The sequence below is a fragment of the Cetorhinus maximus genome, chromosome 32, assembly GCF_964194155.1.
Source record: "Cetorhinus maximus chromosome 32, sCetMax3.hap1.1, whole genome shotgun sequence".
Taxonomy (NCBI): domain Eukaryota; kingdom Metazoa; phylum Chordata; class Chondrichthyes; order Lamniformes; family Cetorhinidae; genus Cetorhinus; species Cetorhinus maximus.
The window spans coordinates 8,129,182-8,155,891 of record NC_135910.1 but is presented as its reverse complement, the minus strand read 5'-3'; the positions used below and the strand labels follow the sequence as shown (position 1 = coordinate 8,155,891).

General features: G+C 47.7%; 1 protein-coding gene across 9 annotated transcripts in view; it reads left to right on the top strand.

Annotated features, from left to right (window-relative positions):
* Positions 1-26,710, top strand: part of LOC144671454 (homeobox protein Meis1-like) — a 464,290-nt gene that overhangs the window by 110,403 nt on the left and 327,177 nt on the right. For 3 of the 9 annotated variants that reach the window (XM_078533376.1, XM_078533369.1, XM_078533377.1), the window contains exons 2-5: positions 6,518-6,735; positions 10,638-10,779; positions 13,790-13,840; positions 14,235-14,285. In XM_078533376.1, the coding sequence (XP_078389502.1) occupies positions 6,518-6,735; positions 10,638-10,779; positions 13,790-13,840; positions 14,235-14,285 (462 nt within the window). Of the gene's footprint in view, positions 1-4,782; positions 5,255-5,418; positions 5,446-5,811; positions 6,052-6,141; positions 6,217-6,246; positions 6,257-6,517; positions 6,736-10,637; positions 10,780-13,789; positions 13,841-14,234; positions 14,286-26,710 lie in introns of those variants that run through there. The other 6 variants (XM_078533371.1, XM_078533378.1, XM_078533373.1 and 3 more) reach the window with 6 other exon arrangements.

Here is a 26,710-nt window from a genome sequence, read left to right as displayed (position 1 = left end):
TGGGCATTGCTGGCTAGGCCAACATTTATTGCTCATCCCTAATTGCCCTTGAGATGGCCATGGCGAGCCGCCTTCTTGAACCGCTGCAGTCCATGTGGGTGCCCCCCCCAGATCTGTTAGGCAGAGAGTTCCAGGGTTTTGACCCAGTAACAGTGAAAGAACATTGATATATTTCCAAGTCAGGATGGTGAGTGTCTTGGAGGTGCAGTTGTCTCCCTGTCTGCTGACCTTGTCCTTCCAGCTGGCAGAGGTCGTGGGTGTGTGAGGTGTTGTCGAAGAAGCCTTGGCGAGTTGCTGCAATGCAACTTGTAGATGGTGCATACTGCTGCCATGGGGCATTGATGGTGGAGGGAGTGAATGTTTAAGGTGGTGGATGGGTGCCAATCAAGCAGGTTTCTTTGTCCTGGATGGTGATGAGCTTCTTGAATGTTGTGGGAGCTGCACTCATCCATGCAAGCAGACAGTATTCCATCACACTCCTGACTTGTGCCTTGTAGATGGTGGACAGGCTTTGGTGAGTCAGGAGGTGAGTTACTCGCCACAGGATTCCTAGCCTCTGACCTGCTCTTGTAGCCATTGTATTTATATGGCTAGTCCAGTTCAGGTTCTGGTCAATGGTAACCCCCCAGGATGTTGACAGTGGGGGATTCAGTGATGGTAATGCCATTGAATGTCAAGGGGTGATGGTTAGATTCTCTCTTGTTGGAGATGGTCATTGCCTGGCAGTTGTGTGGCATAATTGTTACTTGCCACTTGTCAGCCCAAGCCTGGACATTGTCCAGGTCTTGCTGCATTTCAACATGGACTGCTGCAGTATCTGAGGAGTCATGAATGGTGCTGAACATCGTGCAATCATCAGAATGAACAATGTGTTTAATAAGAGGACATGACCACTGATTAGTAATAGCCTGGCCACTGATTCTATCCCCTTCTGAGATCAAGCAGAACCTGCTCTGTGCAAACCATGCCACATCTAACCCGGATTAAGCTACTGAGCCATCATCTTGACTCAAGGGACCAAATGCAGATGTAGAGAGGGTGTTTCCAAATCTGTGGGTGTCCAAAACTGAGGCTGATAAATGTACGATAGCCACTAATAAATCCATGAAGAAACCTAGGAGAGATCCCTCCATTCAGAGAATGCTTAGAACTTGGAACTTGCTCCCACATGGAGCGGTTGAAGTGAACAGCAGAGATTTTAGGAAGCTAGGTGAGTACACGAGGGGGAAAGGAATAGAAGGGGGTATTGATGGGGTTAGATGAACGATCGAGGGGCAGGCTCATTTGGAGCATATACATTGGCGTAGGCCAGTTGGGCTATGTGGTCAGATTCAGTGATGTGAAATTCTTGCAGTTCTATTTGATTCCTCCAAGAAACCTAGATGTCACCGGGATAGGGTGCCCTCGGTGGCAATAACAAGTTTCAGATAGAACCAGTGCCTATTTAGTGATGGACCTGACAGCCCATCCCCTTGACTTTGACCTTCCACATCATCTTTGCATAACGTTCAATCATTTCGGATGTGGAATGGTCGAATGTATTGTGCGGCCTACACCCGGCTCTGATTCAGACACCGTGGGTTCGAGTCCCAGTCCAGAGGCTTGAGCACAAAACGTAGGATGACATTTGAGCGCAGAACAGAAGGAGCAGATGCGAAAGGTCCCAAGATACAATTCCAAAGAAGGGCAGGGAAGTTCTCCTGGTGAAATCAAAACACCGCAGATGCTGGAAACCTGAAATAACAAAAAAAATGCTGGAAACACTCAGCAAGTCTGACAGCACCTGTGGAAGAAGGTGTTTGTGGCATTTGAAGGAGGGTCATTCAGACTCGAAACATTAACTCTGTTTCTCTCTCCACAGCTGCTGAGATTTTCCGGCATTTTCTGTTTTTTTTTATTTAAGTTCCCCCCTGACCAACATTTATCCCTCAATCAACATCATTAAAAACAGATGATCTGGTCATTGTCGCGTTGCTGTTTGTGGGGGTTTGCTGTGCCTGTCCTACAACAGGGAAGGAAGCTACATAAATGCAAGTCTTTCTTTGTTGGTGAATCGTGCCCTTTGTTTGTGGCCAGCTAAGATGACTGAGTGAAAAAAAACCCCCAGAAAATGCTGGAAAGGCTCAGCAGGTCTGACAGAGCCTGAAGAGAAAAACACAGTTAACGTTTTGAGTCCGTATGACTCTTCTTCAGAGCACGAACTGAGCTGTTTCGAGTCTGTGTGGCTCTGAAAAAGGGTCACGTGGTTTGAAAACGTTAACTCTATCTCTCTCTCTCTCCACCGATGCTGTCAGGCCTACTGAGTATTTCCAGCACTTTCCATTCTTATTCCAGATTCCCGGCGTCCTCAGCATTTTGTCTCCACCTGGTTAATGAATCTTTCCATCACTTGCCTTAACCTCTTCTTATGTGGACCAGTCCCAAAGTGCGTTTCGGAATTCTTCTGTGGTGAGATTTGGGACACTTTTATCCAGGATGAGAAACTCTCAAGTATTAAAGTAAGGGACACTGACTGTGAGATGGGGGTGGAAATGGGCTGCTGGTGACCCTAAAAGGGGAGGATGGGGTATCCCCTCTCCCCACCTATGCAACAGGGAGGGTTGATGAGGGCAATGCAGTTGATGTGGTGTACATAGACTTCCAAAAGGCCGCTTGATACAGTGCCGCGCAACAGACTTGTTGAGTGAAGTCATCAACGCTCGGCAGATGTTTGATGGACCGGGGAGTCAAGGACCGGAATTTCCCAGCCCCATTGTGGCGGGAGCCGCCACGGGAGATTCGGCAGCCCAGCCAGAAGCCCGTTGGCGGGGCGGGAAAACCCTGCCCAAGGGATACGGCTGGGGGGTGGGGGTTGGGAGGGGGAGGTGGGGGTTGGGAGGGGGAGGTGGGGGATGTGGAGTTGAGGCCACAACCAGGCCGACCATGGTCTTACCGAACAGCGGAACAGGCTAATGGGCCTACTCCTGCTCCAAAGTCCTCTGTTCCTACACCCGCCCCTCCCACCACCCCCCTCCCAGCTGTTGGCAAATGTTCCCAATAGTACTCACAGAGGGGAGGAGGCTCCCAGGCTCAGTTTGTCGCCGGTTGCCATAGAAATAAGGTTAAAAAAAGAGAGGCGCGCTGTGGGGCAAACAGTCGAAATAAGGGGCAACCCCTTAAAATACGGCACAGTTGATGACACCCTGCCTTCCTAAGGGTGGCTATACAAATGCAACTCCTTGAGACTCTCAGCTGTCGCGCAGAAGGACATTTTGGAGCCAGGCAGATTTTGGGTTGCCTCTTGCTGTGCTTTTTGGCCAGAAAGGGTGGGGGGGGGGGAGGTCATCTCACCCTGTCACCAACCAACACGTCCCAGGAGAGACATGCCAGGATCACTGGCCACTATCCTTTTATAACACGTGCTTTGGCTGACTCGCCACCACCAGCAAACAACCCCCCCAACACACACACCCCAGTCCCATTTGCATTTCAGAAACTGGATAGGCAGCAAAATTCACTCCCCCCCCCACCCCCCACCCCCTGGCTGCCCGCAGCGAGCCAATAATAAGGTGGAACTCAGGGAAAGTGTTACATCGCCGGACTGAAGCCTGGGAATAGACTCTCAGAGTGGCCCTGCCCTCCTTGCAAGGGTTAACGTGCGGTGGTGTTTGGGAAATGAATGCACATTATTCCGCCTGCTGGAAAGAGCCATCCAAAGATTCCTGATCCCTTGATATCTGGGGCTGCGAGTGGAGCGGAGCGAGTTGCAGAGGCGCCTGTATTTCCGGGTCTGCACATTGCTTCTCGGCTGCACCGAACACAGAGAGAGAGAGACAGAGACAGCATCTGGGCCACATACAGTCACCGGATCGGAGCAAACATCAGGAAACCCCTGCAGCCACCCTCCCCTCTCCCTCCTTTCTTCTAAAAGCACCCCAGTCTGCACTGAGGTGGGGGGGGTGGGGGGAGAGGGAAGGGGGAAGGGCCGCTTTAAGCTGCTCTCTCTCTCTATTGTGGGACTCCAGATTGTGACTTCAGGCTGATGCAGAGATAGATTGAGAGCGTCCCTGAGACTTTCACATTGATTCGCCTGGAATGGGAAGTTCCTTTTGGTAGAGAGAGAGAGAGAGAGAGAGTGAAAGGGAGAAAGAGAGAGAAACAGACAGAGAAAGAGAGAGAGAGAGAGAGAGAGGGGGGGGGAGAGAGTGTGAGAGGGAGAGACAGACAGAGAGAGGGGGAGTGTGAGAGGGAGAAAAAGGGAGAGAGAGAGTAAGGGAGAGAGAGAGACAGAGTGAGAGGAAGAAAGAGAGAGACAGAGTGAGAGGGAGAAAGAGAGCCAGGTAGAGAGAGAGAGCGAAAGGGAGAGAGAAGAGAGAGTGAGAAAGAGAGACAGGGAGTGAGGGGGAGAAAGAGAGAGAAAGAGAGAGAGAAAGAGAGGGAGAGAGGGAGAAAGAGAGTGTGAGAGGGAGAAAGAGAGAGAGGCAGAGACAGAGAGAGGGAGAGACAGAAGGAGAGACAGAGAGACAGAGAGAGAGGGAGAGACAGAGAGAGACAGAGAGAGAGGGAGAGACAGAGGGAGAGACAGAGAGAGAGACAGACAGAGAGGGAGAGACAGAGGGAGAGAGGGAGAGAGACAGAGAGGGAGAGACAGAGGGAGAGAAGTGTCCATCTGTTTGTCGGTGAAAGCTGATCTGAGCAGAAAGGTGTAGAAAAGAGAGGGGGGGCTCTCTACAAGCTTTCCTTACCCCCACCCCCCACCCACCCACCCTCCCTGCCCCCCTCCCGCTCTCTCCACCACCACCACCACCCTCTCTCTCTCTCTCTATCTCTCTCCCCCACCCTCCCTCTCCCTCCCTCCTAGGGTTAGATCATCATTCATCTGGAAAAGTGACAGCACCGTTTCTGATGGACAGCCCAAAGCGGCAGAGACCCGGAGATGCAGCACCACTCACATCTTTCCTGACGGCTCCTCTGCTCCGCCTTGGATCGCTATAGCTGGAGCTGGGATTCCTCTCTCTTTTATTTTTTGTACAATTTTTCAACCAAAAAAAAAAATTTACCAACCCACACACATATACATATATCAATAATCAAGAGAGAGAGAGAGAGAGAGAGAATCATCTTCCAATCTCTGGCAAATAAGGTTGTAATCTCCATCGAAGATAATCATCTAGCAAAACAAAACAAAAAAAAACATCGGCTGTGTATTAACATTAAAAGGGGTGCAAAAATACCCAAGAATAGCTTTAAAACACGCTGGCCAATGGCACAAAGGGTAGGTATGGGAGAGACAGCTTGCTACCCCGGGCGATCCTGATTGCCCTAGCCGCCCGCAGAGTCCCGCTCGCCGGCTTGAGGAGGCAGGAAGGCCCGCTGTGGTCACGGCTCTTGTTTATTCTCTGTATCTCTTGGTAGATAAGACACAGATTTCTTATTCTGTGGACTGATGTCAAAGGACGGGTCGCTGTTTGTATTTATTACTGGCGTGTTTCGTCTCATTTCTTTTGTTTAAAAAAAAAACCCAGTGGGTTTTTTTTTGGTGATGGTTTTGATGGTTTCTGTTTTGGACACTTGTGCGGGATATTTTGAATGTTCTTTTTGTGTGTGTGTGTGTGTGGGTGATGTACAATTTTTGAAAGTATTTTTTTAAATCTTGCTGTAGATTGCAGAATTCCACCGTGCAGTCTGTTAATTTGAGAAAGTGTACTTGGACTTAATTAAAACGCTTCTTTTTGTGACTGTTATAGATCATTAAAAAAAAAATCACAGTCTAGTTTTTATATATATAGAGAGAGAGAGAGAGAGAGATATCCCAGTAATATAACTGTTCATAAATACTGTAACACGAATCTGGGAGTGTCTTGTGATCTATTTTACAATGCCGATAATGGTACTTTTAACTTAATAGCCTGTTTATGGTGATTTAAGCCCCGTGTTTTGGTTAATTGTTTGTTTGCTTTGGCGACGGTGAATTGTGTGTGTGTGTGTGTGTGTGTGTGTGAGATTTTTTTTTTGGGGATCATTTCGAGAGTGTTCGGGGGAAGTGGATTTACACTTGATTTTACCGAGTAGGTGTTCGGACCTTTAACGTGGTCCTTTAGCGAGAGAGGGCGGTGGGCCAGTTTTGGGGGCTGTGAATATAGTGGCAGCCGCGGTGAGTTTGGAGGCTGTGGCGGTGAATGGACTAAGTTCAGGGGGAAGCCCATATAGTCTGGCTTAAAAATGAGTTTGAAGAAAGTGAGGGATCATTTTATGTCTGTGCTGACTTTGTGTGTGTGTCTTTTCCCGAGAGTGTATCGTTTAATGATATGAAGTGTGTGTGTTTGTTGGGATGGGAGACTTCTGCTTCTGCATTTGTGTGTTTTGATAGGTTTTTGTGTATATTTTTTCTAGTTCATGGTCTGAGTGAGATTTATGGTGTTAAGTCGATTGTGTTTTGGAGAATTTCAAATGTGTTTTCTAAACAAAAAATGCAGCTGTGGCTTGACTCTCTTAATTTATATTTTTTTAATTAACCTTTACCCCCTTTTATTGGCAGTACGATGAATTGTCCCACTATGGGATGGACGGGGTGTCCATGACCAGCTTCGGGGACACACACGCATCCCGCAATCTGCCTCACCATCTGAGCCACGGCCCCGGTATCCATGCCCAACATTACCCGCCCGGAGGGACCCCTCACCGGGCCAGCCTGCCGTCCAGCCTCGGCAACAGTGTCAACGATAGCCTCAAGAGAGAGAAGGACGCAATCTATGGGTAAGCGGCTGGGAAAGTTCAGGGACATAAAGCGTGGGAGGTGGGTGGGTGGAGGGGGTGATGAGGGGAGATCGAGGTCTGGCAATGAAAAGTTTGCTCATTAATGTTTTGGGGGTGGGTGGGGAACAAAGAGAGAAACCTCTTCAGCTCAAGGGGTAGCTGTGGACAATCAGGTGTGGGAACAGGAGAAATATTGGGGGGTATTAGTTAAACTTTAATTGTAGAGTTAGGACGAAGTGGTGAGGGGGAAAATAATAGCAAGCAGGAACAGAACAGTTGAAGTAACTAACAGGAGCATGAGGTCGAGGGGAAATAGGCAGGAAAGAAATTATTTGCAGGCGAGAATCCTAGAAAACAAACTCTAGTTTTTTTTTAAGCCAAAAAAAAAAATCCCTATTTATATCCAGCAACAAAAATCTTAAAATTGGAAATATTCTCCTGTCTGCGATGGGAAAGGTTGGGGGGAGGGGGATTTTTAAACAGAAAATCTGAGGTTAGAAGTATTTGGATTTTTGGAACCACGGATCAGGTCGTGTTTATAAACAGGAACAATCCCAATCTCACCCTGTATCTTTTTTTTTATCCCAGATCCCAAAAAGTCCTCTAAGTTATGTGGTGGAAGAGAGGGGGGGAAGGGGAGGTGGGGGTCTTGTGAGCTGTCCCCCCCCCCTCCCCCCGCCCCCCTTGTGGGGGTGGGGGGGGGGCGGTGGTGGTGGGGGTTGGGGAGAGGGGAAGGGTCTCGATCCCCAACCCCAGTTCAGAACTGAAAGTTAGACCCTCCGGGGTGGGGGGACTGAGTCCCTATTTTTTTTTGGAGGGGGGGTTGGGGAAATGGTTACACATTCTCAAACACCCATTAACCAGCATCGCCACTAGCACAGTGTGTAAGCAGCAATAAACACCCAGTGTGTGTGTGACCCCCCCACTCTCTCTCTCTCTCTCTCCACCCCACCCCACCCACCCTTTCAAATTTTCACAGCCCCTGTTTCAGGGGTCAAGCTACATGTGTTCCTCGCCTCCGACACGGATTTCCGTGTCTGATTTTGAGAGGTTACATTTTGCAAACCCCCCACCCCACCCTCGTCCCTTTTTCTTTAAAGAAAATATCTGAGGTTCAATGTAAGGAGCCTGGGGGGCGCTGAGGGCGGTGTTCTGATCTCGGCAGTCACCCCCACCAATTCGGTTGTGTGGGAGTTAAAGGGAGTGTGGGATTGGGAGAGAGGGGGTGGCATTTATTTAGAAAGAAACACTCATCCCTATGCAGAAACTCGACTTCCAGTGTTTGATATCGCTCAGTTTTCAATTTCTAAAATGTTTAACTGTTGTGAGTCAAGGAGGGCAGAGGCACACTCCTGTCTCAACTCCAACTGCAACCCTACACAATTATTAAAAGGCAATAATTAGACATTTCACACCAGGCTAGAGATTCCTTCTGAGTTCAGTATATATATATATATATTTTAAGAACTTTGCTAGTTCACTCACTTTCATTTATTACTTGCACATTTCAACACCCTCAGCCCAAGTTAATTCCTGGCCAGAATGATGCCTTCTATTTTGCTAACATAGAGATGTATGTACCCAGCTCAGGGGACTGCTCGTCTGTCCCCGGGGTGGTGGTGGGGCCTGAGTTGGAAACTGGACCATGATTGTTCAGCCAAACTCCACGCGAGGGGCTGGTGGGGGGGTGGGGGGTGGGGGTGAGGGGAGAACTAAGTCATGTAAGTCAGGTCAGACAGGGGCAAGAACTGTGGAAAGCCCTGCTCCATTTGCCAGCCTGTGAAACCACCTGAATATCCACACCCCACACCCCCCCGGTTGAATAGCTGGGAAAAGGATAGAGGGTGGGGTACAGAAGAGCGGGGAGGTGGGGTGGGGTGGGTGGGGGCGAGGAACGACTTAAATTTGGAGGTTTCCAGACAGGTGCTAACAGGAGAACAATGTTATACTGACCCCGTTCGAGTTCTGTTCAACTGAGGCGCATTTGAAGCGACTTAAAAAGTATATTTTCGCCTGTCGCTATTTCCCTAACAATTCTGCATTTTATGACTTTTTTTTGTGTATTTAACGTCCACCACGACCACGAGCACTTTAAATCTCAATAACAGTGACAGCCCCTACATTAAACATTATCCTCAATTGAAGTTTATTTGTTTATATATATATATATATAGTAAAGAAAATCATTCCGATTCCTCTCCTCCCTCTCTGCAAGTATCTGAATCTGTGCGGGAACTGGGCGAAGATTTCTACACTGGCTTCTGAGCTCCTCGGCTCTCGGCGAAATTGTGCCGCTCTCTAATTTTTAAACAGTTGCTTAATTTCTGGGGGTCCCCTTGGCTTCGGATGCGGAGCTTATTTTTCAAAGCAAATTAAAAAAAACGCTTTTGCGGCCGACTCATTTTTAAAAATAAATATATATATATATATTCCACATCTTCTAGTCAAATGTTAAAGCATAATTGCAGTCTGGGGGGGGCGAGGGTCGAAGGGAACTGTGTGTTAATCACGCAAAAATGTACTTAACGCCCTGCCCTGTGCCAGTAATGAGCTGATCTTTGTTACTGTGCGGCCAATGGGCAGGTTTTAATTTTATCTGGGGTTAAGTTAAATACAATTTGAAGTTATTCTTACTTAAACATTGGACCCGGCTGTTTATTTTCTCTGCTGTTGGTACGAGGGGTGGGTGGGGGAAAAGGCTAGCAGTGAAAAGCGTTGTCAACATTTTTCGTCTTACCAAATATTGCACAGTCGCCGAATTAGCGCCCAGACCGGCTTTTAATGCGCAGCTAACTGGGTATGAATATTTTCCCTTTAGTGTGTTGACAAACAGAAATGAGTTCCCAAAATAAATGGGGTTCCCCATCTGTTCCGAGAGCCAGTTGCTCGCTTAACATCCCCCCCCCACCCCAAATTTGGCCTGGTCTGGGAGATTTGAAGAGGAAGTTATATCTCCCCGCACTTTAAACATTGCACATGCACCAAGTGTGTGTTTTATATATATAATGTACACTTGCCCTGTTCTAAGAGCGTGGAAATGTGCCATTTCTCTCTAGTAAATTCGCCCCCTCTGCATTTTTGCCATATATTCACATGCCATCTCTTATTTTGTACCAGTCACAGCGGCTATGCAATGTTAGCAGTTGGGCTGTGTATAAAATTGTCTTTTTTTGATACTTCACCCCATCTCCTGCCCCTGGAATAAGGCTAAATGATAACTCCTGTCGGCAAATCCTTAATTTTGAGACATTTATCATTTTTCTTATAATCATGAAAGCACCAGATTTATATTTAATTCTCTACATAACGTTTGTTTTTTCGTGTTTTGCTAAATTATCTGTAACATTTCATTTATTCATTTTCCGTCTGTCTGCTTCCGCTTCGATTATTTCGGTCTCTCTCCCCTCCACCAAACTCTAAATGTAATTATTTTGCTGTGTTATAAATATCTTCCTTGTCTCACCAAAGGTTTTAAGCCACCGACCCCACTCACTCCTGATTTCTCTCGCTCTGCAGGCTGTAAACAATTTGCTTCAGAGTTTGAACAGTCCCGGCCCTAATGGGAGAGGTCCAGGGAATAGTTTGGGATAAGGGGGGAGGTTCGGGAAATATTTTGGGATAAGGGGAAGGTTCGGGGATAGTTTGGGATAAGGGGAAGGTTCAGGGAATATTTAGGATAAGGGGAAGGTTCAGGGAATATTTAGGATAAGGGTGAAGGTTCGGGAATAGTTTGGGATAAGGGTGAAGGTTCGGGAATAGTTTAGGAAGAAGTTCAGCGGATATATTAGGAAAATTTGGGGCAACATTGTGCTTTTTGTGTTTTTTTTCATATTCGTTTTTGATAACGAAAATCTTTTTTCTCTCTCTCTCCCTCCCCCTCCCTCCCGCCCTCGCAAACACAGACACCCCCTGTTCCCTTTGCTCGCTCTGGTCTTTGAGAAATGTGAATTAGCCACATGCACTCCCCGAGATTGCGGCGTGGCCGGAGGCGATGTCTGCTCATCGGATTCCTTCAACGAAGACATCGCAGTGTTTGCTAAACAGGTCTGGAGAGAGAGAGAGAGAGAGAGAAACCGAATCCGAATTTTACATTGAGGGAGACTGTGAACGATTGAGAATGTATGTGAAGGCGGAGAGTGGGTTAAACATTGCAGAGAAACCACACTCACAGACACTTATCGTTACTCACACACACAGACACTTATAGATACACACACACACACTCTCAGACACTTACAGATATACACACACACAGACAGACACTTATAGATACACACACTCACACAGACACTTATAGTTATACACACACTCACAGACACTTATCGTTACTCACACACACAGACAGACACTTATAGTTATACACACACACAGACAGACGCTTATAGTTACACACACACACACTCTCAGACACTTATAGTTAAACACACACACAGACACTTATAGTTATACACACACAGGCAGACGCTTATAGTTACTCACACACACACTCTCAGACACTTATAGATATACACACACAGACAGACGCTTATGGTTACACACACTCACACAGACACTTATAGTTATACGCACACACAGACACTTATAGTTACACACACAGACACTTATAGTTATACACACACACAGACACTTATAGTTACACAGACAGACACTTATAGTTATACACACACACACAGACAGACACTTATAGTTACACACACTCACACGGACACTTAGAGTTACACACACACACTCACAGACACTTAGTTACACACACATATACTCGCAGACACTCAGACATTTATAGTTACACACACGAATAAACGCTGACAGTCATACTCGCGCGCACACACACACACACATAAGGACAATTATAGCTATTCTCTCACATATTCTCAGTCATTCACAGCGGACTGTGTTGATACAAGGTATAAATAGAATGTGCCTTGGATTGTGCCTGTGTGCCTGTGTGTGTGTGTGCGTGTATGAATATCGAGTCACATTAAAAATCAGATCAATGCATTAAATATATTTGAGGTCACTGACTTCAGCCATGAAATCAACCACAAATCGGTTTAAATCGGTTTACCAGACCATCCTAAACACACAACAGGGAAGGCAAAGATATTTTAAACAACATTTCGACTATTATCATAATCGGGTCTGTAATTACACCGAGAGATAAGCAAAAGGGTGTGAAATCTGACTGATTAATTTCAGCTCCACTTGTAAATTTCTCAGAGATTAATTTAATAACAATCAATGTTAACGTGAGCGTCACTGGCAACTCGGAATCGGATTGCAATGGACTTAATTTCATTTTGTTTTCCCCCGGAATAGATGATTGAGGAGTCGGAGGGGGTGGGGGGGGGTGGATTGGAGGATGAGTTGGGCTCTCCCGAGGCGGCTCCAGTTGATCAGACAGTAGAGGGTCAGGCCGGGGTGGGAATCACAGGGATTTGGTGGTCATTGGAATCAGCTGTCTTGGGGAGCTCAGACCCCTGGGGGGGGAAATCCCTCGAACCGGGGGCAGAGAGAGGACTGGGTGGGGTTCAAGAGTCGGGAAGGGGTTGGGGGAGGTAAGGAAGAGGCAAATCTGCTTCTTCAGACCCGTCTTATTTCTCTATTCCCTCCCCCACCACCAAACACAACCAGACTTTAAATCAATAACAACATTATAAACCGGCTACTCTGCCCAGCAACAATCTCGAAGCCCCTTGCTAAAGTGTCCCCGGCCCCCCATGCAGATAAATGACAGGCACAAAGTCGGCTGTGTGTGTGTGTGTGTGAGACAGAGGGGCGAATGTGTGTGTGTAGACTCGGAGTGTGTGTGTAGGAGCACATGCCGGTCTGTACATGTGCGTCAATGTATATATGTCAGTATATCTGCTTAATCGATGGAACCTGTGTATGTGGAGACTGGGTACGTAATTGTGCCAGTGGGGATTTACATCTTTATGCCGGTCAGTTGATTCCAAAGAAAGGTGTGTGTGTTTTTTTTTGTAGTTCTGTAGCGGTGTCAGAGAGATGTGTGGAGTGAAAGAAATTATGTGTATGTGTGAGATTGTCTGTCTGTTTGCGTATGTGTCTGCAACTATTAGTGTGTGTGCGTAACTATTAGTGTCTGTACCTGTGTGTGTGTGTGTGTGTGTAACTATTAGTGTCTGTGCCTGTGTGTGTAACCATTAATGTCTGTGCCTGTGGGTGTGTGTGTGTGTAACTATTGGTGTCTGTGCCTGTGGGTGTGTGTGTGTAATTATTAGTGTTTGTGCCTGTGTGTGTGTTTCTGTGTGTGTAATTATTAGTGTCTGTGCCTATGAGCACTGTGTGTGTGTGTGTGTGTGACTCTTAGTGTCTATGCCTCTGCGCACTGTGTGTGTAACTATTATTGTCTGTGCCTATGTGCACTGAGTGTGTGTAACTATTAGTGTCTGTGCCTGTGTGTCTGTAATTATTAGTGTCTGTATCAGTGTGCACTGTGTGTGTAACTATTAGTGTCTGTGCCTGTGTTTGTGTGTAATTGTTAGTGTCTGTGCCTGTGCGCGCACTGTGTGTGTGTGTTTGTGTGTGTGTATGTAACTATTAGTGTCTGTGGCTTTGCGCACTGTATGTGTGTGTAACTATTAGTATCTGTGCCTCTGTGTGTGTGTGTGTAACTATTAGTGTCTGTGTGTGTGTAACTGAGTGTCTGTGCCTGTGCGCACTGTGTGTGTAACTATTTGTGTCTGTGCCTGTGTGTGTAACTATTAGTGCCTGTACCTGTGTGCACTGTCAGCGTCTGTTTGTTTGTGTGCATATGACTGTCAGCGTCTGTCCGTGTGTGTAACTGTAAGTGTCTGTGTCTGTGTGACTGTGTGTGTCTGTGCATAACTATGAGTATGTGTGTAACTATAAGTGTCTGTGAGTGTTGTGTGTAGCTATAAATATCTGATGTACTTTATTCATTAATGCAGAGTAAGTTGGATATTCTGTTTTTCCCCCAGTTACAGATTCAGGTTTTAAACATTTCCTGCAGTTAACTATTTCCAGTCTGTCACATTCACTAAAATGTCGTCAAACTTTTTTTTTTATTTTCTAGATCCGAACAGAAAAACCTCTATTTTCCTCCAACCCCGAACTGGATAATTTGGTAATTAGAGTTTTAAATCTAAATTGTGCTGATTTTGAACTGACTGTTTGAGAGGGAATAGATAAGGTACAGAGGGCTGTCTGCTATCGCAACTTTCCTCCCAAGTTAAATTATTTCTAAAAATCCATGCAAAATCTAAACAGAAATCTATGATGTTTAATTGCATGTTTAACAAAATAATGTTTGAGTGAGGATTTAATTTCATTAATCAGTTACTGTTGCAAGCTAAATTTGTAACGAAACCCAAATGTGACTTTCCCAGAAAACGTCTCCTGGTTTGAATGCTGTGTCTGGGGCTCACTGAGTGTGGTGCAGCTCCCTGATGTTTAGACTGGGGTCTGACCCGAAAGAGTTGCTGGATTCCATTGACTGAACCCCCTCTTTCTCCCTACAGATGATTCAGGCCATTCAGGTGTTGAGGTTCCACCTGCTGGAGTTGGAGAAGGTAAGGGGATGTTATTGGAAGTGTGCGCTGTAGGAGGTCTTGTGGTATAGTGGGTAGTGCCTCCCTACCCCTGAGGCTGAAACTCCGGGTTCAAGTCCCACTCCAGGATTTGATGGCCAAACTAGGTTGAGTGTCCTTCCACCATATGCCAATGGCAGGCAGTAAGAGTGGGAGGGATTCCTGGTCAGCCAAGAGATGGAAACAAATTGGACCCTCTACCATCACTGTCCATCATTCCAGATTACAACATGCATGGAAAAGTGTATATCACCACAGTAACTTGGACCCCTTGGCAGGGGGGCAGGGCAGGCTGGATGTTTGGTGTGGATCAGATTGGGGTTCAATCCCCATTCTGGATGAGGTGGATTTGGGACCTGCCCTACCCCTGGTGGATATGATGGGGCTGTGGATTGGACCTGCCCCCAGGCAGAGAGCTGAAGAAGGTGTGCGTCTGTGTTTTCAAAGTGTCTGGGTTGATTTTGGAGACAATGCCAAGTGTTTTCACTGACTCATTTGCTTCTCTAATCCCGCTGTAATATGATAATTAACTATTTAACGCCAACATCCCTGAGAAACGTTGAATCTTGTGGTGAGTCAGGCAGAATATGACACGTCCACGTACTCCCTCCATCATTCCCTTTTTCAGACATTGTTTATTTTCTTCCTCTTTCTTTTCCCTCCCTTCCCCTTTTATCTCCTTCTCTCCCTCTTTTCATACGTGTGAATTCCCTCTCCCTATTCATTGCTGATTTCTGCAACTGGAATCCCATTCTCCCCAGACCTTTCACTTTCCCTTTTTCATTCCCTCTTCTCGCTCTTTACACTGAGCCTTAGCGGTTGGGAACAGGCTGGGGCGAGACAGGACAATGAAAGGGCATAGACTATTTTTTTGGATGATATGGTAAATAAATGTCCCCCCTGTTGTAAATACAATATGTGCTAAATACTTGCACTATTAGCCAGCACTGGCTCTTCACTATCAATCAGTGTAGATATAGAGCCACTAGATCCAAGTCGATGGGGAGATTGCAAGTACCAAGCAATATCCAAAAGCAAATTAACCTTCAGCACAATTACTAAATATGTTTAAAATACATGTGTTTAGTAATATTTATATCACATATAAAATCTAAATATTACATATGGGGTGCCTAATGATATACCATGTATACAATGCACATATTATTTAGAGCCAATCAGCACTCTAATCTCATGCAGTATAAATTGTTGTTCGGTTTTCTTGCGAATTGTCCTGATGAGTGCAAGGTGAAAAGCTTCGACAACATGTGGCTTTTTTCAGCTATATTGATAACTTGCTCAGTAATATGAAACCTAAATGTTATATCTAGTGATGATTATTTTATATATGCAATGTAAATATTATACGTGTGGGCGTATATACGGATACAGTAATTCTTTTGTAATTATTTTTAATTAGTCCTAGAGTGCACAGGGGTGCTGCGGATGAGGGTGTGAGTAAGTGATGCTATTTTCAATGGGTGCCTGGGTTTTATGTATCAACATCTCGCTATTTCTCTCCACGGAACTATTTCCCCTCGAAAAAAAGGAAAAATTTTCAGCATCATTAATCTTAAATCAGATTATTAAATCGGCTCTGGCCTGGTAGATTCCAACAAGAAGTCTCTTTGCTCCAAAGGCCGTGATTCTGAAGGCAATTTGAGGATTTTATATTCTCAAAATATAAAGAAGCAGAAGGTGATTTAGCACATGCTGAGATAGTTTCCACGTCAATGACGTTTTAATTTATATTGAATTAAATATGTTTCAGAGAGAGATTCCCTTGAAGTAAAAAAGAAGTTCCTTTTGTTCAAGATTGAAGTCCTGAAGCTATTATGGGATGCATTTCTTTTAGTGATGGGGTTTAAATGCAGAGGGGAGAGAGTGTAATTCAAGGAGCCACGTGCGAGAGGGAGGGAGGGATAGTTTCATTTTAAGAGACAGAGAACTCTTGAGTGAATTGCACGTTCAGCCAGATGGTTCTCGAGAGTGAGTTCCAGCGCTCGAGAGGAATCCTGTCATGGGAGTCATTCTGGGAATTCCTTTAAAAATAGATCAAGACCCTGCTCCCAACCTGATCTCAGAGGGCTGGGGAATAGTCTGGAGACACTTGGACATTTTTCTTATTCCTTCACGGGATGTGGGCCAGCATTTTTTTGCCCATCCCTAATTGCCCCTTGAGAAGGTGGTGGGTGAGCTGCCTTCTTGAGCCGCTGCAGTCCATGTGGTGTAGGTACACCCACAGTGCTGTTAGGGAGGGAGTTCCAGGATTCTGACCCAGCGACAGAGAAGGAACGGCCGATACATTTCCAAGTCAGGATGGTGAATGGTTTGGAGGGGAATTTCTAGGTGGTGATGTTCCCATGTGTCTGCTGCCCTTGTCCTTCTAGATGGTAGCGGTCATAAGATTGCAATAGCGATCTTACCGAGAGGTCTATGTCAAACTATGTTTGAAAAAGAAAGAAGCAAAATCACATTTCACCATGAGAGTGGGACAAGGGACAAAATGGGAGCAAATCTAGGAGCGATACCAGGAAGCGCTTTACAAAAAGAATGATCAGTTATTGGAGTGGATTTTTGAGTTGGGTGCTGAAGACTGAAAAAGGGAATGGTTTAAGAAACTAATGGAGATGAAGAGAATGATTCCTACTGACATTACCCCTTTCAGAATGTACCAACTTTACAGCCGCTGAAGTCTGTTTTTTTGAAGTGTAGTCATTGTTGGAGGGCAGTACCTGTTTGCGCACAGAAAGCTCCCACAAAACACAATGGGATGACAATCTGTTTGAAAGGTATTAGCAGAGGGATAAATATTGTCCGGCACACGGCTCTCCTTTGAAATAGTGGCATGGGATCTTTTACATCCACCTCAGATGTCACACCTGAAGGGCGGCACCTCCGACAGTGCCGCACCCCCTCAGTGCTGCCGTGGAGTGTCGGTCCTGATCTTGTCTCTGGAGTGGGGGCCTGAACTCACGACCCATCGGGCTCAGAGATGAGAGTGTGCCACCAGCAGATTCACGGCTAACAGCCGACTGAGGGTCGGGCAGATTGCGGGAACCCTCTGGGTGAATGAGAACAAATGGTCCTTCCGATCCCGGCGGCTTCTGTCGCAATGTTAGTTTGAAAGCTGTGAATGGCTCAGTGCCGGAGTTCAGTCAGCGTCTTGCCATCACGGTCCCTGGGTCACTCACACTTCCCTTCGGCTGTCTGGTGCTCTCTGTGTAAATCTACACTTGTGCAGTGTGACTTGGCTGTAACCGGGCATTTTCGGCTGCATCGCTTCCCTGCTGCTTTTCTCTCATCGCCCAGGCCCCACTCACCACCTCCTCTTCTTGAAAGCCGAGTCCAATTTAACATCCCGAGGGGCCTGTCAGTGTCCCAGTTTAATAGATCTTGTTCCTATGTCAGCCTGGATCGTCCACTTGTGGGTTATTTGGCAGTGAAGGAATCCCTGAGAATTGAGTCGGCCCCCAGTCCTCGCTTGGCCTTCCGACATCTTCAAGGCCAGCAGGGGGCAGTGATAAGCAGTGCCGGCTGTGAGATGAGATTTTATTTTCCTTTATTTTGCAGCTGTGGCATCTGCACGGAGGTGCATCAAGAGCTTCTGTAATCCCAGCCCCTTTATTTGTAAAATACGCCCATTTAACTTTCTTAACTGTTAATGAGCTCCTCTGCTCCCAGACACTCCTGCCCGTGACATCGGTACTCTTTGACATCTGGCCTTTGCCTGGATTGGCGAATCGAGCACAGAACGGGCGCCGAACCTGGGGTGTTCCTTCTCCGCAGCGGTTATCCCCACATCTGGCGGCGACTTGTTCTGCCTGAGCCTGCGGAGGGAGAGAGGGGAAAATCACGAGCTGTGGATTTAAAGAGTATCGGTGTCACGCGCAGGAGTGTCCGGGAGCAGTGGAGCTCGTTAACAGCTAAGAAAGTTTAAAAGGCCTACGGGTGCCTGGATTTTACAAATCAAAGGGGCACGGGGTTACAAAAGGCCCCCGATGCGCCTTTGTCACCCTCTGTCTCAGCCTCAACGGGCAGTGTTGTCTCCCAATCCGGGCACCCCACTTTAGGGTGTGAGGGTTTCGGACAGACTGCAGAAACAATCCCAAGGGGAACGGGTTTCCAGGCACGAGGGTCTTCAGTTATGTAAACTGAATAGAGAAAGCGGGGTTCTCCTCAGGAGAGAGGAGGTTGCGAGGAGATTGGATAAAGGTGCAGATAGGGAGGAGTGTAGGTCTTCAGTGACATTGAGAAACAGAGGACATCGATGTCAGGTGATTGGCAGAAGAACCAAAAACAACATGAGGAAAATCCTTTTTTATGGAACGAGTGGTTAGGATTTGCCCGGTAGGTTTTTTCCTTTTATTTTTTCATGGGATGTGGGCATCACTGGCATCACTAGTTGATGGTGACTGACAGTTGACTGCCAAGTATTCTTGTGAATTGTCCTGGTGAATCCAAGATGGAAAGGTTCAGCAAAATGTCTCTTTTTTTCAGGGCTACTCTAGTTCTGTAGGGGTCTGTGGTTTTCTGACATTCAAGTGTTTATGAAATGCTTAATGCCTATGAACATAGGAAGAGAGGGGAGGCCATTCAGCCCCTCAGGTCCGTTCTGCTTTTCAATTTGATCAGGCCTGGTCTGTGCCTTAACTCCATTTATCAACCCCTTGGCTCCATAACCCTTGGTCCCCTTATCCACCAAAAATCAATTGACCTCAGCATTGACCCCCCCGTCACCCCCGAGCTTTTCGCTGGGAGAGCTTTCCAGGTTTCCAAAAATTCCTTCAGGAGCCAAGTCAGGGAGCAGTTGTAGTGGACTCCCCGGAGCAGAGGGAATAGCTTCTCACGTCGCCGCCCAGTTTGAATCCCCTTTTTATCATTTCAAACATTTCAGTTATTCCTCAGCCGTCTCTGCTCAGATTGCCTGGCAGCGGGATCACAGGGGAGTTGAGCAGAGTTATTTTCGGCGCTGGAGGACGGTGGAGGCCTGGAATGCGCTGCCTGAAGGGCTGGCGGAGGCAGGAATCCCATTCGCCTTTGAAAAACATTGGGACGAAAGTGGCTGTTGCCTGTACAGCCAAGGAGCTGGAAAGTGGTTTTAAGCTGGACAGCATGGCTCAAACGCGATGGGCTGAATGGCCTCCTTCTGTCCCTTAAACGTCTACCATTCCTGTGATTCTAGGATGTTTATACAACCTGACCTCAACGTTTAACCCTTTAGATCCCAGTGTCATTCTGGTCGGGGCCTGGAACAGGCAGACTTGAACCCAGAGTTGCTCTGTATTCCCAGTAAGGATCCCGCCTGTACCATAGCTTGTACTTGAATTCTCAGCTCAGCTCAGGCCAGTGCTGAAATCGGGAATGAGATGTTCAAGTACAATGTGGTGGAGATCTGGAACTCCCTTCCCTGAAAGGCTCAGGATGATGGGGGCCAAATTGGAATGTCAGTACTGACAGCGATTAACTTTTGGCGGGTAAGGGTTATGCAGCAGAGGCTGGTAAATGGAGTTAAGGTACAGGTCGAATTGATTGGCAGCACAGGGTCAAGGGGCTGAATGGCCTCTTCCTATATTCACTGGCATTAAACGATTTGTCAAAGTTTGGGTACCAGAAAACCATTAAAGTTGCTGCAGGTCACACTCACATCTTCAGCCGTGTAGAATCTAGGCCGCATTTTAAGCATGGGGCATAATGCAGGAGGCCTTGCTCGAGTGATTTACGGCGCAGAAGGAGGCTATTTGGCCCATTGTGGGAGCACCAGCTCCCCGTGTCAGCCACGCACCTGCCTTTGCCCCGTAACCCTTCACCTGCCCCCTTTTCCGATTACAGCCTAATTCCCTTTTGAATGCTTGGACTGAACCTCCACCACACTCTCAGGCAGCCCGGTCCGGCCCTTAACTACTTGCTGCCTGAAAAAGCTTTTCCCCCTGTCGCTTTTGCTTCTTTTACCCATTACTTTAAATCCGTGCCCTCTCGTCCCCGATCCTTTCATGAGCGGGAACAGTTTCTCCCTATCTGCTCTGTCCAGGGCCCTCATGGTTTTGAATATCCCTATCAAATCTCCTCTCAGCCTTCTCTTCCCCAAAGAAAACAGGTCCTCAACTTCTCCAATTCTTGGCTGTAAAACACTGAGACCTCAGGTGGTGCCGAAAGGCGCTATACAAATGCAAACGATTTGTTTTTTTTTCCCCCCCTCACCCGAACCAAGCTGGTCGGTTTTTTTGGCTTACGTTGGCTGCAATATTTGACCAGTGCCTTCTTCAGTAAGCATGTGGTAGCCGTGTTCCAATTATAGGTGCTCTCAGCACCGACAGCCAGAGCGCGGTGAGTAAATGCCCATCGGTGATGGCACGGCCGGCAAAAAGGAAATGGGAGCCAGAGTAGAGTCAAAGGCCCCGTGCACTTCACGTGGGCCCTTGATCATAAGAATCCCCAGCTCCTGGCCTGATTTCAGGGCTGTAATCCCAACTCAGGGTTCAGATGACGGTTATGAACTGCCTTGAACTTTGCCCTCCCGGCTGATGACATCATCTGAACGTCGTCTTGTGTTACTGGCTTGGAATGGTTCCCGGGCCTTCTTTACTGCTCCAATAGTAAGAGGGGCTTGATAAGAGCTATGAGGCTGCCAAAGGCCCATGGTATTTGGGAAGTGATTTATTACACTGCTTGTCACTTTTTGTTTTCTAAAGCCTGGGAAGCATCACTTCATGTGACCTGCTGTGGAAAGGACACTCCATCTGACCGGATTCCTTCCCCTCCCTCTAGTCATCCCTTCTCTGGGGCCTCACTCACACACACAAACAGACATACGCACGCACACACACACACACACACTTTCTCACACGCACACACACACACTCTCTCTCATGCACACACACACACACGCGCACACATACACACACACACACTCTCTCTCATGCACACACACACGCACTTCCTCATGCACACACACACGCACTTCCTCATGCACACACACACACTCCCACGTACACGCACACACGCGCGCGCACACACACACACACTCTCTCTCACGCACACACACACGCACTTTCTCTCTCATGCATGCACACACACTCTCTCTCACATGCACATGCACAAACACACACACGCACACACACACATGCGCACACACACACTCTCTCACGCACACACTCTCTCACACGCACACACACACATGCACAAACGCGCACACACACACTCTCTCACGCACACACTCTCTCACACGCACACACACACACGCACAAACGCGCACACACACACACTCTCACGCACACACTCTCACACGTGCACGCACACACGTGCACACACACACTCACACACACACATACTCTCTCTCACGCACACACACACACTCTCTCACACGCACACACATGCACAAATGCACACGCACACACTCACGCGCACACACTCACTCGCACACATACATGCACACACACACTCTCTCACGCACACACTGTCTCACGCGCACACACGCACACATACACACACACACACACACACTCTCTCTCTCTCTCTCACACACGCACACACGATATCGGTTTCTCGACCTGCCGCAGCTCCGCAGTGCTCCATCCAAGTGGCCATCCTCGCCACGAGGGCAGTGATGGGCTATTTGGGGCACTGTCTTTGACTGACCTCTCCTCACGTCCTCGGCAAGTGGGAGGTGGTGGGGGGAGGGGTGGTCGGGGTGGTCACTGGATAGCGGGGGAGTTGGAAGCTTGGTTGCTTCATCATTTTTCCTTTCTCCTCACTGTTACACTCAGATCGGGAATCAAAGCTGTGACCCTTTGCTCTCTATTGGCTACACAACACGATGTATTTACCTGTTAGGTTGCTGGGCAGCCTAGCAATATGATACCTGGGCAGTTCTCCATGGGTTTTAAATAGACAGTGTTTCAGGGTTGCATTGTGGTTAGATAATGATCTTCACGTATATCATATCACTCGACAGCTCCTGAAATAATCTGTTAACAGGATTCAGAGGTTTTTTATCCCCCCTCTGTTAAGACCTACCCATTTTAGGCAGCCAGTGTTAATAGGGAGCACTCCCAGGTCAGGTGCAGCATGTGTTAGATAGATGCAGGCTAAAGCTCTCTCTGCTGTGAACCAAATCGTTTGGGGGAAATATTAACCCCTAGAAAACAGTTCATGTCAGAAGAGAAATGAAATCATTTGCATTTATAGAGCACCTTTCGGGGGGACCGCTGGTGACCTTAAAAGCTTAAAAATGCCTGAAAAACGCAGCAGGTCTGGCGGGACCTGTGGAGAGAGCGAGAAACCGAGTTAACGTTTCGAGTCCTCATGACTCCTCTTGAGAAGGAGGCCATTTGGCCCATTGTGCCTGCACTGGCTCTCCGGATGAACAATTCAGTTAGCGCTCTGGAGAAGAGTCTCGCGGACCTGAACCGTTAACCCTGCTTCTCTCTCCACAGATGCTGAGTTTTTCCAGCATCCCCTGTTGTTTTTTTATTGCGGCTGTAGAGCCCTGGTGATCCTTTACCTCCACCCGGGCAGGCAGGTTTAACAGTTGAATATCTCATCCAAGAAACAGCACCCCCCCACGCCCCAGCAGTGCAGCACTCCCTCAGTACCGAACTGGAGTATCAGCCGTGACTTTTACATAAGAACATCACATAAGAACTAGGAGTAGGAGTAGGTAATTCAGCCCCTCGAGCCTGCCCCGCCATTCAATACGATCATGGCTGATCTCATTTCGGCCTCAACTCCAATTTCCCGCCCTCTCCCCATAACCTTTCAACCTGTTACTAATTAAAAATCTGTCTATCTGTTCCTTAAATTTATTCAGCGTCCTGGCATCCACTGCGCTCTGAGGTAGTGAATTCCACAGATTCACGACCCTTTGAGAAAAGTAATTCCTCCTCATCTCTGATTCAAATCTACCACCCCTTAGCCTAAAACTATGGCCTCTCGTTCTAGAATGCCCCACAAGGGGAAACATCCGCTCCACGTCTACTGTGTCTATCCCCTTTAGCATCTTATATACCTCAATTAGATCTCCTCTCATCCTTCTAAACTCTAGCGAGTATAGACCTAAACTGCTCAATCTCTCCCCATAAGACAAGTCCCGCATCTCTGGAATCAATCTAGTGAACTCCTCTGAACCGCCTCCAATGCAACTACATCCTTCCTCAAGTAAGGGGACCAAAACTGTGCACAGTACTCCAGGTGCGGTCTCACCAATACCTTGTACAGTTGCAACAACACTTCCCTATTTTTATACTCTATTCCTTTAGCAATAAATGCCAAAATTCCATTTGCCTTCCTTATTACCTTCTGTACCTGCATACTAGCTTTCAGCGATTCAGCGATTTTGTGTGCCAGTCTGGAGCGAGGCTTAAACCCCGGACCCTCACAGCTCAGAAGCAAGAGTGCTACCAGCTAAGGCCAGGCCCCAGACAGGTATAAACGCTCAAAAACTTCAAGCCTGACCCTGACCCGCCTTGATCCTGCCTGTTTGCGGTTTTTAACAGAGACGGGAGGGGAGTGGGTGGGTCTGGGCTGGTGACCAATCCGCTCTCAGGAGTCGGGTCAGTTGATAAAAAAGCTTTTAAGGAGGCCGCGGACCTGAATTTTGGCAGGCGTTTTTTTTTTTAGTTGGAACCAATTTTGGCTGCATTTGGTAGGCTTTGGGAAACCCGACAGGTAAAGGAGGTGAAGAGGGCTGGACCCAAGAGGTGAGTGTGTTTATAGCACAGCTTGTGGGCCAGGAACGGGAGTGTTTCATTCAGGCCTGAGAACTTTCCCAGTAAAAACCATCTGCTGCTGTGATTTGTTCCCACAACCCACGCACCACCTCCCCACCCCATATATATAGCCCTCAATTCACCATCTTACCCCCACTGACTGCACATCTCCATCTATCCCCGTGGTCTCTTCAGCTCCGAGATCCCACGACAATCTCCTCGTTGTCTCCTTACCTGCTCTTCCACTGCGTCCTTCTGCTGCAGGCCTCTCCCACCCCATTGCCAGCCAATGAAGGCACCCCACAGACTGACAGCCAGCCAATAAGGGCTGATTGTCAGCTCGGGAAATCAGCAGAAAACCTTGAAGTTCTGTCCTGAAGCTGAAGAGTACAGGGGCGTTCATCAAACCCATAGTTTGGGTGTTCCCCATCCATAACTTATCGCCCTTGTCTTTGCTATTGCCCTGCTCCGAAACCATGGCTCAATAAATATCCGGGCCATTGCCTCTGTCCCGGCCTCAGCAACAACGCCTTGCGTTTATATAGCGCCTTTCACCTCGCAACGTCTTCGCCGGCGCGGTATCAGACTGATATATAGCGCAGCGAGTGGTTAGGATCTGGAATGCCCTGCCTGAGTGTGTGCTGGAGGTAGATTCAATCGAGGCGTTCAAGACGGAGCTAGTTACCTGGAAAAGGAGGAGTGTGCGGGGCTACGGGGAGAAGGCAGGGGAGCGGCACTCAGTGAATTGCTCCTTCAGAGGGCCAGCACAGGTACAATAGGCCAAATGGCCTCCTTCTGCGCAGTAACCATCCCCTAACTCTGTGACAAACCAGGGAAGGGTGCCCCCTACTGCACCAGTGTGCCATTGCATCGTCTTCCTTCAACTTTCCTGAGTGAGACTGACAATTGGAGCTGAATTAGCATCAACTTTGGGGCCATTTAATGTTCCAGGCTTCATGCCTTAAAAAATTAATTATAGAATAATTGTAATAAATTTCTGCATGCCAGGAAAATAGTTGTCCCAGAGCAGCACCACTCTTAAAGTTATAAAACATTTTTGATGGAGTGCCGTATTTACATGGAGATATATTTTTTAAATGCCCTGCTCTTGGAGCCTTTGACTTTATCCTGGGATATTTGTTGTTTTAAGCCTAAACATTAAAGCCAAGCCTTTCAGGAGTGAAGGTGGGAAACAAGGGTGATAGAAGGTTGGAACTCACTTCCGCAAAAGCAACTGTCAATATTCTGGCATTTGCCATTGACCAGAAGCTGAACTGGACCAGCCATATAAATACTGTGGCTACAAGAGCAGGTCAGAGGCTGGGAATCCTCCTGACTCCCCAAACCCTGTCCACCATCTACAAGGCACAAGTCAGGTGTGTGATGAAATACTCCCCATTTGCTTCTCCACCAACACTCAAGAAGCTCAACACCATCCAGGACAAAGCAGCCCGCTTGATTGGCACCATCCACTTCCTTAAACATTCACTCCCTCCACCACTGATGCACAGTAGCAGTGTGTGTACCATCTACAAGATGCAATGCAGCAACTCACCAAGGCTCCTTTGACAGTACCTTCCAAACCCATGGCCACTACCATCTAGAAGGACAAGGGCAGCAGACAGATGGGAACACCACCACCTGGAAGTTCCCCTCTAAGTCACTCACCATCCTGACTTGGAAATATATCGCCGTTCCTTCACTGTCGCTGGGTCAGAATCCTGGAACTCCCTCCCTAACAGCACTGTGGGTGTACCTACATCACATGGACTGCAGCAGCTCAAGAAGATGGCTCACCACCACCTTCTCAAGGGTAATTAGGGATGGGCAATAAATGCTGGCCTAGCCAGTGGTGCCCACATCCTATGAACAAATAAATTAAAAAAAAATTGCTGCTAGGTCAATTTTAAATCTGGGATTGACAGACTTTTGTTAACCAATGGCATTAAGGGATCGGGGGCAGAGATGGGTATACAGAATTTTGGTCACAGGTCAACCGTGACAGCATTGAAGGGTCAGCCCTGTTCCTGTGTCCGCATGTCAGGTGCTTATCACTTGCATAACTCAGCTAAGTTCCCATTCCCCATGTGCAACACTAACAATAAATGCAGGAAGCTATTTGACTAGGTTAGGCATCTTCGCCAAGCTTGATGCTTCCCTCGGCTAAGCTTCACTCATGCCAACGTCCAGCTGCCCAGTGTTTGGGAGCAGCATGGAACCCTTTGTTGATGTTGCTCCCTCTCGAACCCAAGAGGCACTGAGGCAATCTCCTGCCATCACGGCTAAAATGAAGCTAAGTTAGGACTGAGCAATGTTAAATTAGGAGCCGCCCGGACTGGGCTGAACCTACGTGCTGCACGCTTTTCCTGTCCGTGCCACTTGCTTTCCCGCCGCCGCGTTTACATTAACTGGTTTTGCTGGAACTTCTGAAGCCCTCGCTCGTGACAGAAAGAGTCCGAGGGCGGGGTTTACCGGTGTCGCCCGCTGCCAGAATCGTCGCGGGCGGGTTTGGAAAACTTGACGGACTAGCCAAAGGTCCGTCGACTAAAGGGGGGGAATCTCCGGCCCCGTGGTGGGCGGGACCGGAAAATCCCGCCCCTATGTCAACCCGGCCTTTTGTGCAACCTGGCCCCTGGCTTCCCGCCATTCTTTCAAAATGCCTCCTGAGTTCTTTCCCCCAGGCCGTCCCTCAGTCACCCC